This window comes from Cavia porcellus, unplaced genomic scaffold, assembly GCF_034190915.1.
Source record: "Cavia porcellus strain 051 isolate PalLab524CR breed Dunkin Hartley unplaced genomic scaffold, mCavPor4.1 scaffold_6, whole genome shotgun sequence".
Lineage (NCBI taxonomy): Eukaryota > Metazoa > Chordata > Mammalia > Rodentia > Caviidae > Cavia > Cavia porcellus.
Window position 1 is genome coordinate 78378947 of NW_026947489.1, and position 15993 is coordinate 78394939.

At 33.1% G+C, this 15993-nt stretch overlaps 1 protein-coding gene across 7 annotated transcripts in view; it reads right to left on the reverse strand.

Moving 5' to 3' along the window:
• The window catches only part of Gosr1 (golgi SNAP receptor complex member 1), a 74727-nt gene that overhangs the window by 38472 nt on the left and 20262 nt on the right, over positions 1 to 15993 (reverse strand). For 6 of the 7 annotated variants that reach the window (XM_063251091.1, XM_003469694.5, XM_005003556.4 and 3 more), the window contains exon 7: positions 1457 to 1486. In XM_063251091.1, the coding sequence (XP_063107161.1) occupies positions 1457 to 1486 (30 nt within the window). Of the gene's footprint in view, positions 1 to 1456; positions 1487 to 11685; positions 12676 to 15993 lie in introns of those variants that run through there. The other variant, XM_063251093.1, reaches the window with a different exon arrangement.

Consider the following 15993-nt stretch of genomic DNA (forward strand, 5'->3'; position numbering starts at 1 on the left):
TTTGTTTTTTGAACTGTAAGTCTCACTATCTCCTGTGTACTTCTGCTCACAAGTGAATGGAAATTAAAAAATAATTTCTGCAAAGCACTCTGTATTCCTTAGAGAATGGACATTATCATCATACATTAAGTTATTACTTTGTTGAATATGCATGATTTCCAGTACCACATAAAAGTATATCTAGACATAGTTTCTCATCTCACCCCATCACTTGAAGTTGAGCTAAGTGAAATATAGTCTATTATTTCAAGGGTCAGATACTTAGAGGCAAAATACAAGCTCCAAATAATATATAATGCTTTTAAAAGGATAAATCATTGATGTGCTTACTGGAACTTAAACTTTCTTACCTGTTCTGTGAACTAAACTCACATTTATTGTTTCAACAACATATAATACTAGTTATATAGGTAAAGCTATATAAATTTATAAATATTAACTTAGTTTTTTATATTTAAGTTTTATTTTTTTAAATTAATTTTATTGGTACACTTTAATATACATAATTATGACATTCATCATAGGGAATATATATTTGTACATGGTATATTTTGATTCTTCTTTATTCCCCAATTACGTCCCATCCCTTCAACCCCTCTTTCTCTCCTTATTAACAAAAGCTTTGTTTCTATTTTTTCCTTCTATTTTTCTTTTCTTTTCCTTCCTTTTTCCCCTCACCAATGGTTAGTTGTTTAAATAAATTGATGTTAAAATCTATATTCAGTTGTATATTTTAAAAGGTCTCCAAACATATGGAATATGCAGAAATAACTATTACTTAAATTTTACATTACCCATAAGCAATCATGTTCTGGGAAATTTCACTTTTGTGTTACCTACCATATTTTGAAACAAAAGATAATTTAAAATGAAAAGACCAACTATGATGCTGTTTAACCAGAACAATAATAGCAGCAATGATTTCGTGGTTTCAAGTGTCCTATTCCTTGAGGTAGCCCTAATTTTTATACCTGTATCTGAGTAGCCTTGCCCTACAAAATCAGATGAGGGCAAGGATAAATACAAAGGAAGAAAACAAAAAAAAGGAAACTAAAAGAATTGTAGAGAAACTTTTAATTCCTGGCAAAATGTGATGGGAGCTCATGTACTGATGAAAGATACTTATTTCAGTTGACAGACATTTATCAAATCATGACTGTTTTCACTTTTAAAAGTAATAAAAAATTGAGTATGAATTAAATATCAAGGATGAATTCACTGGAAAAATTAACCTAAATAAAACAGCCTAATTCCAGTTAACTGTCGAAAATAAATGTTTGGGGCTTTAAATGCCTCCTATAAGGGAAGGGCACAGTAAAAATATATTACCATCTAATGAAATTCTCATCTTTAAAGAGAATGACTTGATTTTCACTCTAATGAAGAGGATTAAATTGATCTGTTTATTAATATATACACAACCAAGTACCAACAAAGTAAAACAAATCATTCTTACCTTATTGTTTCTTCTATCAGACGATCTGAGCTGCAAATAAAAAGAAAATTCAAGTCCTGAACACACGTAAACTTGTACTTAATTTTTCTACATTTACAGATGATTTTTAGCCATTTATACATATAAAATATTTAATTTCTGAAGGCATCTGGAGAAAATCCTGGACTCTGAAGTTCATTTATCCATATAATATATAAACAATATTTCACTTCTGTTGTGTTCACTTAGTAATAAGAAAATGGGGCGTAACTTGCCAAGAGTCATATAGACATCAGGCAGAGCCAGGATTCAAACTCAATCGGCCAGACTTTAGTCTGAATCGGCTCCTGTTGTTTTAATAAATGACAATTCTCAGTTTTTCATAATCAGTCTCAGTCTCTATCCTATCCTTTTCCAGACTAATTTAGGAAGAATCATAAAAAGACCCTGTTAATAGGATGAAAAGATTTATTACACACTGGGGGAAAATACCTCCAAACCACATAATTAACAAAGGATTAGAGAAAATGAGCAAAAAATATGATACATTTCATTGAAGAGGATAGGCAGCAAATAAGCACATGTAAAACTGTTCAATATCATTAGCCATTAGAGAGATGAAAATTGAAACAATGACTCATCACTACACACCTATTAGGAAGGCTGAAATAAAACATTAAGTGTCAACACCAAATGGAGTTGGTGAGGAAATAGAGAAACTCGTATTTTACTAGTGAGAATGCAAAATGGTATAGTCACTTTGGAAAACACTTTCACAGTTTAGAAACTAGTTTAAAAAACCCAACTATATGAGCCAACCATCCAGCCACTATATGACTCAACTATCACATTCCTAACCATTTGAGAATGTGTGTTTGCAAAAACCCTGTACAATATTTATAGCAACTTAATAATGAGAAAAAGACCATACAGCAAACAACCTAGATGTCCTTCAACAGGTAAATGATTAAGCAAACTATCGTACATTCATGCCATGAAATACTATTTACTAATAAAAAGAATGAGTTATTAATAAATGCAACCCCTAGATGAGTCTCCAGAGAATTATACTGAGAGCTGAAGACCAATTTTACTACTTCAAAGGCTGATGCTGTTTGAGCACAACAAAGTGAGACCCTATTTCAAACAAATTGACCAACCCACCCACCAAACAAGTTACTCTTAAAAGGTTACATATTGTGTGATTCCACACATATGTAATGGTCTTGAAATAACAAAATACAAACATGAGAATAGATTGGTGGCTATTGTGTACTTATGTGCAGGGTGAAAAGTGGAAGGGAAGTGGTTGTATTTATAAGAGGGCAAAAGGAGAGATCCTTGTGAAATCAGAAATGCTCCTGTATCAGATTATATTATTGTTAATGTCCTGGTTGTGACACTGTCATAGCTATGCAAGCTGTTACCACGGGGTAAACAATATATAGAATTTCCCTGTGTTGTTTCTTAGAACTACATACAAATCTATAACTAATTCAAAAAAAGTTGTTAAATTCAAAAATGAAAGTGTTGAGCAATGTATCAAGTGACAACCATAACAAAAACCCAATGCCAATTTAGGCTGAACACAAAGCTTTCAATAGTATACAACTTTCAATAGTATACAACTACTTTCAATAGTATATAACTGTGAACCAGCATTTAGAAAAACCAAGAAACTACTTTGTGAAAATACAATTCTATCTAATTCAAAGAGTCTGCCTAGAAAGAAACAGAAACACACAAAGTCAAAGCATTTTACACAAGCCACCAGAAAGCCAGCCAGACACACTTTATTATTATGATTATCTGTTCTCTACAAAACCTGAAGATATAATAGCATCTCATTAGCATTCATTCTCAACTAGAAAGTCAGAACCAAAGTTCTGTAAATAGCTAATAAACTAGCCTATCTACTAAATGACTGCAATTAGAAAATAAACTTACTGTATTTTGTATTCAAAGATAATGTTCTTAAGAAGTAGGGTTGAAATGGTCATAAAGGGACAGCTTTCTATGCTGCTTCATACCAAGGAAATTTTGTGACATTTTTTTTTTTTTTTGGTATCGGAAACTCAACTCAGGACTTTGTGCTTGCCAGGCAGGCACTTGTGCTGCTGAGCTACATTGCTGGCCCTTCTGTTCTTGCAGTATGCAAATATAACCCTGTTTTTTTTTTTTTTTAAATATAACCCTTGTTTTATGTAATGAGTACTTTCCTTAAAAGGTATGCTTTCTTCAAGTGATATTTTTATCAATTTAAAGAATATTCTCAATATAAGTTACACGACCTTAATACAAAAAAGCCTCATAAAGCAAATACTTTTCATTTTTGTATAAAACTGGATTTTCATGTAGTAGATTTTCTTAAAAGGATATGTTGAAATAGACCACCTTAAAAATTTGACATTGACTATCCTCAGATTACGGTAATTTATAGAGCATATAATTGTAGTCAAAGAAAACACAGTGTTTGCAAAATTCACCTGAAAAGAAAATAACCAAAGGAAAACTAAAATTATAAACCCAAATATCCTACTCTCCAGAGGAAGAGGTTTTCCTTCCTTTTAAACTCACTTAAATATTAGTAATCTTTCTTTTAGTCCTAAAACAGGCTGTAAGGCATATTTCAAAATAAAACATACATGATTATCAAAGAGTTAGGTTTAAGAGTACATCTTCCATTTTATAGGAAGAAGTCATACACAAGTATTTCACTTATACAGAGGCATAAACAAGAAGGCCAATGATTTTAAATTCTTCCCAAACTACCTAAGTCTCTAAATTCCTACTCATTTAGTTAAAACCAAATGAAGTAAATAAACACCATGCACAAAGAGTAACCTAAACACTCTAGATATAAATCAACAAGAGTAGCTCCATAAAGATAGAATAACAATAAAATTTGAATTTGAAATGGTTTTCTTTTGGGATATAAAATACATAATCAAGCGGAATTATTCTTCATAACAGGATAGAAACATTCCAAAACGTCATCTGGAGCCTGTAATTAAGCAACAAGTACCTGTTTCTCTCAAGATTAATTTAAAATTGTTGAAAACAATGAACTAAATTTCATCACCAATTGTTATACTGAGGAATCACTGAAGTCATACTTACTTCTTTTTAAAAGTTCCGAGAGGAAAAAATGTGACTTAAAAATAATTTAAACCAATGAAATGAAAGAACTTGGTGAAAATCAGGTAACAGAATCTTCTTTTAAAAGCACAAGGAAATAATAAGTAAGAAAACGAGCAAGTGCATAACAAAATTTAAAAATCAATCCCTTCATAAGCTACAATAATTGATGAAACTGTCAACAACCAGTCAGATCATTATGTACTGCTGGGGTGAAGTCTTATTTACTGTTAATCTCTCCTTCCCATTCTCAAGGTCTCTTTCTTGTTTATTTCTATACAAATACCTCTTATAATTGTTAACTGAACCAATTAAACTGTAGTAGGATACATATATGCTATTTTAACCCTTAGATATTAATTTACAAATAACATTTGGAATGCACAGAAAAAGCTTAAAGCAGAAATTATCTGTAACTTTTCTTCCACTTATATTAATATTGTGGCATACATATAACACTGTGTACAAAGGAAAAAGTATCTATATTTGCTTTTTTCATGATTTGGCACAAACTGTTTTATAATCACATGAAGTTACCTACTGACAAAATGTTAAGTAGCTAACAGAGAAAAGTATTGGAGAAAAAAGAAAAGAAAATGCAAGGTAAATCATTAGCTGTGAGCTGTTGGTAGGTCATTTTGTTTTTCTTTCTGTCCTCTTCCTAGTACTGGACAACTGAACCCAGGGAGTACTGAATTACTCCTCCCTCATCTTTTAAAAATTTTTTTGAGACAGGGTCTTGCTGAGTTGTCCAGATTTATGATCCTGTTTTCACTTCCTGAGTAGCTGGGGTGCCCAGCTTTTCTGTTTTATCTTTCTTCTCCTTCCCTTCCTTCCTTCTAGGCTAAGAAAAGTTTAGGTTTATAATCGTCAGCAAGTATAGAACTTCCATACACCCTTTCTCCCCACCTATTATTAACATCTTGGATTAGTGTGTCACATTTGTCACAACTGGTGAACCAACATTGCTGTGTTATTAATCAAAGTCCACAGTTCACACTGGTGTTCACTTTTTTCACTGTACTGGTTTTATGGGATGTTGGACTGCACAATGTCACATGTCTGTAACATGTTACAGAATCATATAGGATAGTTTAACTGGCCTAAATATCTTTCACACTTCACACATTCATTTTACCCTCTCCTTTCTATCCCAAATCTTTTGCAATAGCCTCTTTCTACTGTCTCTATAGCTTTGCCTTATCCAGAATGTCATAGAACTAGCTGGAATTACACAATATATGAACTTTTCAGACTGGCTTCTGTCAGATATTTAAAGTTCCTCAAACTGTTTTTTGGGCTTAGTAGTTTATTTCTGAACAATACTTCAATATACGGGCACGTGCAGTTTGCTTATTCATGTACTGAAAGACATCTTGGTTGCTTCCAACTTTTGGCAATTATGAATAAAGCTGCTATAAACATTCATATGTAAGTTTTTATAAGCTCCCAACCAATTTAATAACAAGGAACTTGACAGCTGAAATATATGGAAAGACTGTATTCAGTTTTGTAAGGAAATGTCAAATTATCTTCTAAAAATGCATTCCCATACCAGTGTTCCCATTTCTTCACATCCTCAACAGCATTTAGTCTGGTCAGGTTTGGATGTTAGGCACGCTAAGAGGTGTGTAGTAGAATCTCACTGTTGTTTTAATTTGCAATTCCTTAATGACAAGAAGATGCTGAGTAACTTTTTATACAATGGTTTGTTGTTTGTTTGTTTTGTTTTTGTTTCCTTGAGACAGGGTCTTGCTATGTAGTTCAAGGCTGGCCTTGAACTCACTATGGACCCCAGGCTGTCTTCTAATTCTTGGAAATCCTCTTGACTCAGCTTTCCAAGTGTTGGGATTACAGGCATGTACCACCATGCCGCTTTTCAGGTGCTTAATTTACCATTAGTGCATCTTTTTTTTAATGAAGTGCCTGTTCAGATCTTTAAGTGTTGAGTATTAAAAATTATTTTGTTCTCAAAAACCTTGTGTTTTGTGAACATTTTCACCTTGAATATGTCTTATTTTTCTTTTCATTTTTTTGTATCTTTGGATGAAGCATTTTTTTTTGTACCAGGGATTGAACTCATGACCTTGCACTTGCGAGGCAAGTACTTATGCCGCTGAGCTAAACCCCCAGCTATTTTTTTTGTATTTTTGGCATAGCCTGAATTTTAAATTTTAATTATAATTTTAATGAAGTCCATTGTATCATGGATAGTGTTTCTAGTGCTGGATTTAAAAACTCATTGCCAAACCCAGTTACCTAGATTTTTTTTCCTGTGTTATAAACTTAAAAATTTCAGTTTTGTATTTTATATTTACATTTATTTTACATTAAGTCTATGATCTATTTCCAGTTAATTTTGGGAAAGGTGGGCTTAATGTCTACCTTTATGTTTTCACATGTGTATGTCCAATTATAATACGACTAAACAGATTTTTTTCTCTGCTGAAGTGACTTTACTCTTAAAAATCAGCTGACTATTTTTGCATGGACCTGGTTCTGATATCTCTTTCTGTAAGTTTTTGGCCTTTTATTTTTTCCTCCTTTCAAAGTATTTTAATCAAGCATTTGTGTACAAAAAGTTAAAAATTCAGGGCTGGGGATTTAGCTCAGCGGCATAAGCACCTGCCGCCTTGCAAGCAGGTGGTCGTGAGTTTGATCCCTGGTACCAATAAAAAGAAAAAAAAAAGAAGTGGAAAAAAAAAAAAGTTAAAAATTCAACGAATTGCTTTAACTATAGCAAAAACAGAAAGCTTTTGAGAATATGGGGATTATAGTTTTCATTTATTGATCATCAGGTAGGTGGTTTAAAAGGACTAAAGTCCTAAAAACTACCTAAATAACCAAGATTCTATGAAATATTAAAGAAGCATTTTCTAATCTGCTTCTGAAACTTTAAAAAAAATTTCTCTGTGTCAATCAGTACTGACTCATCTGGTCTGTGTAAATAAAAATGGAACTATGCTTTTTCTTTATGTATTCGAACCTAGGTCTTGCCAATGTTTAAACACTGGACTATATGCACTCACCTCACGGAATTGTCATGTAAGGCTCAGAAGAGAACAAAAACCAAAGCTAATATTCAAAGCATCTAGAGAACATAGGTGTTCAACCTTTGGCTTCCCTAGGCTGCACTGAGTCAAGAAGCAATTGTCTTGGGCCACATATAAAATAGTTAATGCATGCAACTTGAGACAAGAGTTTCACTATGTAGTTCACACTGACCTTGAACTCACTATGTAGCCTAGGCTGGCCTCGAACTCAAGGCAATCCTCCTGCCTCAAGTGTTGGGGTCACAGGCATGTGCGACTATGCTCGGGTGCTCCTTTATTTTTTTTTAATATTTTAACTTACTGAATTATTTTATGAAATATAAACCCACATTTAATAAACAGTTCACATGTCTACTTAATAATGATAAATGCTTGTCTTTAAAGGTACAGGTACATGCACGTGCAGGTAAGTTGAAATATCATCAGTCATCGGTACATGTTACTCACCAAGTCACACAAGAACATGGAATGTTCAAAACACAAGTTTTGATTCCACTGACTGTGTGGAAGGCATATAAGGTGAAGTCAGGGTGCTCTCTAACACACTATACAGCATTCTGTTGTTGCCTATGCAGTTTGCATTCAAACACTGCACAAGTGAATCACAGAAAAAAAAAATCGCTAAAAATCACACAAAGTGTTAAAAGCTTACCATCCTTAAGGCCTCTTTAGCTGTCCAGGGCCACATGTGGCCTGTAGGTTGGATGTACCTGATAGTCAAGGTACTTTAATGCCTCATAGCCTTTCTCTCTTTAGATTTTCCTTTCCCAGTTCTCAATGTAAACAATTTACATATATTTCAAAGTCCAGCTCAGAAGGCATGCATTTGTGAGCTTCCCATCCCATCTGTATATTTAGGCAAAACTAACTCGTTTTCCCACTATAAGTTTTATGCTCTCATGATTCTTTGCTCCTTACCAATTCATTCAGGAATGTAACAAGCATTTAAGGGATATCAGACATTGCACTATCCACTGGAAGAAAATCATTGTGTATCTCAAAGATTATGGCTACTAATATTACAAACATATAATTTCTTCCATATACTTCCCATTTTCCCACTTAACGCACTGATGTCTGAGGACCACTTAGCCAACATAAACTTTATAATGGTTATTTTCTCCTTAGGGTAATGTTTCACAAAGTAACAAATAATGTGTGTGTAAATTATTTCATGTTAATTACCATGTAAATATAATAACAAGCAGTAAATGTGAATTATAAGTGCTGCTGTCCAGATGGTGAGGCTTACTCAGCAGCCAGGTGACTTCCTCAACACCAGTTTCACAACATACAACAATCAAGTTTATAACTCAACAAAACCATACATGATGAGCTACTAAGGTTCATAAAAAGTTGAGAAAACTCATCTCAAATTATTGAATGCCAGGAGTCTAATTGTATATTATTCTTTTCAAATATATCTTATCATTATTTAAATGTAATAATAAAATATTTATTAAACGATTTACATACAACTATACAGAAACTTATATGAGATAAAACTACTGCTTATAAAGGTCACTAAATTAGGATCATAGGCCTTATATTTTTCAAATGTGGTCATGGTCTGTTCATTCAATTAGAATTGCATTTCACTAAGACTACTCTGGCATCAAAAGTATTTGAAATTTTATTTAAGAAATCTAAACTGAGAGAATGCAAAGGAGTTTCTAATCCCTTTTTCCTTTAGTATTTACTTTTAGAGACTTTACAGTGCTTCTGTTCTGCTTATACAGAATGCCTCAAATTATGAAAAGCCTTTCCCCATGTATTGTCTCAGGACTCTTATGAAGCAGCTATCACTAAGGGGCAGCACAGTACTTCAGAAGCAAGACAACCAGAGAACCTGGCTCGCATTCCAGATTAGCTGTGTGACCTCAGAGAAACTTGATTAGTTTTGAAAACAAAAAATGAAGCCTTTTTTTTTTTTTTTTTTTGGTAGTAGTGAGGACTGAACTCAAGTGTTCCTGGTGGTAACATCTCCAGTCCTCTCCAGCCTTTTAATATTTCAATTTGAGATAGGTCTCGTGAAGTTGCCCATGTTGGGCTCAAACATCCCAGAGTGCAGCAATTATAGGCATGTGCTACCACACGTGGTTAGATTCTTGTATTTTTAGAGTGCTTTTAACTTACACAGGGGAATAACTACCACTTCACTTTAAAGCTGAAAAGGAAAAAAAAAAAGGTCAAGTTGCTTGCTTTCCAGAGAGGTAAAAAGCAACTGCTTTTTCAATGCTTAGTAATATTATGCCTTGCTGATTTTTTAGTACAATGAAAATAAAATTTTAAAGAAAGGAGGCAGTGTGTTGTGAGACAAATATGGAAATGGGTTAAGAAAGGTATGTTTAGTAAGAGCTATACTATTAAATAGTTATGAGATTTTGACCTACATTTTCTCGGAATCTTGTTTCCTTGTCTGTAAGAGAGATATTTACCAAAGACTTTTATTATATGTAAGAATTAGGGTTAAACTCTAAGAAGGAATTTCATAGGGAATTCATTTTGTAAAGCAAAAATAATAGATTACATTGATAACAGCCCCTTTAGCCCTCCAGATCAGATTTTATATCTATAAAAATACCCTTTAAGTCAGGCATGGTAATGCATGCCTGTAATCCCAGTACTTGGGAGGCTGAGGCAGGAGGACTGTTGTGAGTTTGAGGCCAGCCTGGGCTACACTGTGAGTTTAAGATTAGCCTGAACTACAGAGTGAGCACAGTGAGACCCTGTCTCAAAAACAAACAAACAAACAAACACACTCACACTCAACCCCCTTGTATAAAGAATGCATTCAAAAAATATTGAGAGGATGGGCTCAGTGGTAGAACACTTGCCTGGCATGCACCAGCCCTGGTTCAATGCCCAACCTCACAAAGCAAACAAAAAATACTTGGAGAATAAATGAATGAAATAGGTTTCTACCCTGGGACACACATGTACCTCTTACTTCTGTTCACATGTATTAATTCACACAACAAATAGATATGAGTGTCTTAAGATTTAGTAGAAACTTGAGACCCAATTATGGCCAATAACTAAGTCATCCCTTTATGAAGCTATATATTTAAGAAAGTCAGACTCTAAAAAACTTAAAAAGAACCAATTATTACAGATTTTCAAAAATGCTTTGAGTAAAACAAAGCAAAAAAGACAAAAGACGTTTTGTTAAAAAATAACAAGGAAGGGCTACTTCAGGTAACAGAGGTACCAAAGGATTCTGAGGAGGTGACAAGAGAGCTTAGGCTGTAAATGTGTTGATAAACTGTGGAAAATCAAGAGTATTCTAAGCAGATAAAACAAACTCTAAGTGTAAGAGGCTGAAAGTGAAAAGACTCAACATCTTTGTGAAAAGAAATTAAGAGGTCACTCTGCTGGTACCTAGCAGGCAAAAGAAGGGAAGGCTATGGGAGAAAGTAGGGTAAACAAAGTGATGAAATTAAAGGTTTAAGAGGAGGTCAATCATGTATTTCCTGAAGGCCTATAAAAAAATTCACAATTCATTGGGGGAATGGAAGGAGGAAGGGAATATTAAAATTAAAACTCATTTCAGTACATCTATATTACAAAAAAAAAATTTGCTTCAAAGTCTATGGTTTGGAGTATAGAAGACAGTACAGTAAATACAAACTGACACAAGCTGCCTGATAATTTCCCTGGAGCTCGAACATGTCACAACTCTCTTCTGATAACACGTCTGCCAAGTCCCCTGGCCATAAGAATGAATTTGTATTTAGGCTGAGTCAGTTACCAGTAAGCCATCTACTGACTCAGGGATAAATCCAATCCAACTCATGGTCCTACACATATAAAAGAAACTAAAAAAAAAACAAACTGGGGGTTGAACTCACAACCTTGCGCTTGCCAGTCAGGTGCTTGTGCTGCTAAGCTATGTATATGTATATATCCTTGGCTCCTAAAAAAAATCTAAATTTATAATTTGAAAATCTTGCCATAAAGAAAATTTCTGGGATGAATTCATTGGTAAGTTCTAACATATATTTAAAGATCAAATAACACCAAATCTTGAGAAACTCTTTCAGAAACTAGAAAAGGGTATAGTTTCCAATTCATTTATTGGGGTTAATATTACCCTTACAATAAAATCAGACAAAAACAAGAATAGAAAACTATAGATACTTCTCATAAGAATAATGTAGAAATCTTGAACAAATAAATACAGTCATATACAGAAAGGATAATAAACATAGTAAGTAATGAGTTTATTCTAGAAATTCATAATTGGTTGAATGTTTGAAAATAATCAGTGTAATTCACCATATTGCTGCAGTGTAGGTGAAAAACAACTGATTTCAACAGATGCAAAAAAATAAATAAAAGTAAAAAATTTAACACTATTCATGATAAAAACTTTTAGCAAAAGAGAACCTGGAAGCTGGGGATTTAGCTCGGTGGCATAAGCACCTGCTTGGCAAGTGCAAGGTTGTGAGTTCAATCCCCGGTACCACAGAAAAAAAAAGGAGAACCTGGAGACAATGACCTCAATAGTATAAACATATCAAGCATCCATATATTAGTTTCTAATTATTACTGTCTAATAAAAGGAACCAAGACCAGTTGGAGAAGTAGTTGATTCCTCAGCAAATAATATAAGCATTTCATTATGCCACAAAGTAAAGGAAATACTCAAAGAATGTGATACATCAAATGACAGGAGTTCCTAATGGTCATATATGGAATGATTTGAACAAAAAATAATTATAGTGCTGAATTAAAACCCACAGTATGTATGAGTCTGTGCTGACATGAATAATTAAATAAGTAAAATAAATGATGGAGAAGACACAGCTCTTCAATTGCGACAGAAAACCACTAAGTAAACACCACAGTAATAACTGTAAAGGTTATAATTTTCACTAATGGATGCTAAAATTAGTAGAAAAAGTTTAAGGAGAAACATAATCTTTACGAAGTCTCCAAGTATCTTCCCTTGTACTTTTTTGCAATGTGGACTTGTTAAGTTGCTCAGGCTGGCCTTGAACTTCTAATCCTTCTGTCTCAGTCTCTGAAGTAGAACCCCCATATTTACTGTTTATAATAGGGAAACACAGTTATTTTTTTACAATGGAGAAAATTCTCAAACCTTAGTTTAACCAAGCAATGATTGCTAGACTAATATTAATAGTAGTAAGACTTTTAGACATGTTATACACCTTCAAATAATGTTCCAGAAGGACACAGCATCACTTGAGAGGTTTTCTTTCCAAAACTGCATGGTGTCACCTCCATAACACTTTAATAGAGCATGTATCAATATTTTGTAAAATGTCTCTCAATTTGGGATTGTTTCATGTTTCCTTGTGACAAACTAAAGTTAGGCAATTTTCATAAACTAGTGGAGACTGAGGAATTGTCCTCTAAATGCAAACAATATGTAACTAAATGTAACATGGGTTCCTGGAACATAAAATGAACTGATGAATAAAGGCTGCATTTTAATAAATAATATCGTACCATTAATTTGTTAATGGGTTATAATAGTATGGTTATATAAGACTAAGAAAGGTAGGCTGTCCTATTTTACTGAAAGTTCTCTGCTGTTCTTTTGCTTTTTTTTCTTTTTATCTTTAAGTAATTTTAGACTTACCAAAAATCTGTAAAACTAGTACAGATTATTCTCATGGCTCTTTATCTTGGTTTTTAGATTAACTGTTTCTTTTTTTTTTTTTTTTGTCTTTTTCCTTTTTATCGGTACCAGGGATCGAACTCACGACTGCCTGCTTTCAAGGCAGGCGCTTATGCCGCTGAGCTAAACCCCCAGCCCCCAGATTAACTGTTTCTTCCTTATGCTTCTTTTAGCTGGCTGTTTAACCTAAGTTTTCTATGATAGAATTATATTCCTTACACTTTAAAACAATTTTTTTTGCCTGAAAATTTTTATAGTATCTCTCTTCCCATGATTAAAAAAACCCAAAAAACCCTCAGATTTCAAAGACCGGATACAAAAAGAAGGCAAAAACAATTCAATACTTTTATTTTGATTATATGTTAGAACGATAATATTTTGGATGTACTGAATTCAGCAAAATTAAGAAAAGCATCATCACAGGGTTGGGAGCATAGCTCAAAAGTACAGTGCTTAACCAGCATGTGTAAGGCCTTGGGTTTGAAATTCAGCAGCAGAAAATAAAATATAACACACATCAGAGTTAAGGTATTGGAGAGTGTTTACGTTATGTTAGTAATGAGACTGTAATCTAGCAAACCTGAGAGTATTACATTAAAAGCTTTAAAATGAATATCTTTTACTTTTGTGATTCTAATTTTAAGAATTTATCATAAAATAACAAGGGATATATGCCAAGACCTAATCTCTAGTTATAAAATAACCAGATATATTCTAATAATAAAAACTGAAAATAATCTAAAAGGTCAACATTAGAGAATTACATGAACTATGGTTTATCTGAATTACGAAATTTATGTACTGTATTTTAAAAAAACAAAAAAAAATTACTGGGCATTTTGGCACATCTTTTAATTCCAGTATTCAAAATGTTGAGGTAGAGGATCATGGATTCAAGCCAACCTGGAGATTGTAGGGAGTTCAAAACCAGCCTGGACTATATGTCAAGACCCTATCTCAGAAAAACTCCAAATACACAAGTAAATAAGAACTAACCAAAAATTACCAAATAACATGAGAAAAGGTTCACAATCTACTGATAAGTTAAAAATGTTATTCTGTGCTAAAAATGATTTAAACTTTTTGTTATTGAATTATTCATGCTTTCTAAAATGGGCACTGTAATGATCACCTAAAATTTGTGTACATAAAAACAGTTATTCCAAAAAGTTCTTGCCAATTTTTCCTTAAAGCACTGGATAAGTGAAATACAACACTGATAAACCAGAGAAAACTTTTCATGTTATTTTGTAAACATATTAGCCCATTATTTTATGTGACTCTATGACTTAGTGTTTGTAATTTATTTTAAAGACTGATTTTAATTTTTCAATGCTATTTGGAAGTACAATGTTCTAATATTGAGAGCAATGACTAATCTTTTGTTCTTAATCTTTAACAGCTCCTCTAATTCACTAGAACTTCATCTTCATTAAACTTCATCCTGCCTCATTTCATTATGTAGAATGAGCACACAGACTTTTTCACAAGAATGTGGAAAATAATATAAAGTAGCTAGCAAAATTCAGATAATATAAAACTGACTGAGACTATACTATAATCAAACAAAAAGAACAACAGAAACTGTAAGACAACAAAACACTTCCAAAAACTTTCAATTCCTCAAAGAATGGGGCACAGATCAGGAAGAAATTAAACGCAAAAAAGTTAAATTATATGAGGTGATAGAAGAGCAGACAAAAACCAAACCAAAAGAAAAATTAGATCAAAAGATGTTTTGGATGAGCTCAAAACAACAAAACTAAACAGGTAATACTTTATTAATAAACAGAATGATCAGTGATCTCAGAAGATACTAACAAAAAATCTGAGCTAACCAAAATGAAAGAATTAGCAAAGAATTTGAGAATTCTGTTAGAGAAGGTCCCAAACAGAAATTCAAGAGACAGAAAATTTTCTTGGGTCTGAACAGCAGAATGACCAATATGAGGACATAGTGTCAGAACTTGGTGACAGGACTGGTGAAAGTGACTATATCCTCAGAAATGCCTTAACAACAACAGAATACAAAATGGATTCAACAGCTGCCAGATGATGCAAAGAATGCTAAGATTAAATGGATTAGTGAAAAATCAGAAGACACTATAAAACTTTTTTTATTGAAATAATAGCAAAAAAGTTTTTAACTTTGGGGAAAGGATTTAACATAAACACAAGCAAGGCATACAGAATCCCAAATATCCATGATTAGAAAAGAATGTTGCTGTGATGTATCATAACCAAAATTCTAAAAGATCAAAACAAGGACAGAACCTTTAAAAAGCTGTTGGACAAAAGTAACAAATCACTTGTAAAGATAAACCTATTAGAAATATAACAGATTTCTTAACACAAACCTTAAAGGCCTGCAGAGCTTGGAATGAAACATTTCAAGCCCTAAAAGAAAACAACTCCTAATCCAGAATAATATATACTATAAAACAATCTTTCAAAATTTGTGAAGAAACAAGGTTTTTCTAGGACAATAAACACCTTAAGAAATTGATGATCACAAAACCAATGCTCCAAAAAATTCTTAAGGGTACCCCAGCAAGGGTAATGAAGCTAACAATGCCATAAAGTCTAACAGAATGAGGAATCGGGCACTAAAGGAGGCAGTCAACACTGACAGGAATGTCAGTATCCTTCAGTAATAACTCTCTATGTGAACAGTTTGAACTCCACAGTCAAAAGACACAGAGTGGCTGACTGCATCAAAA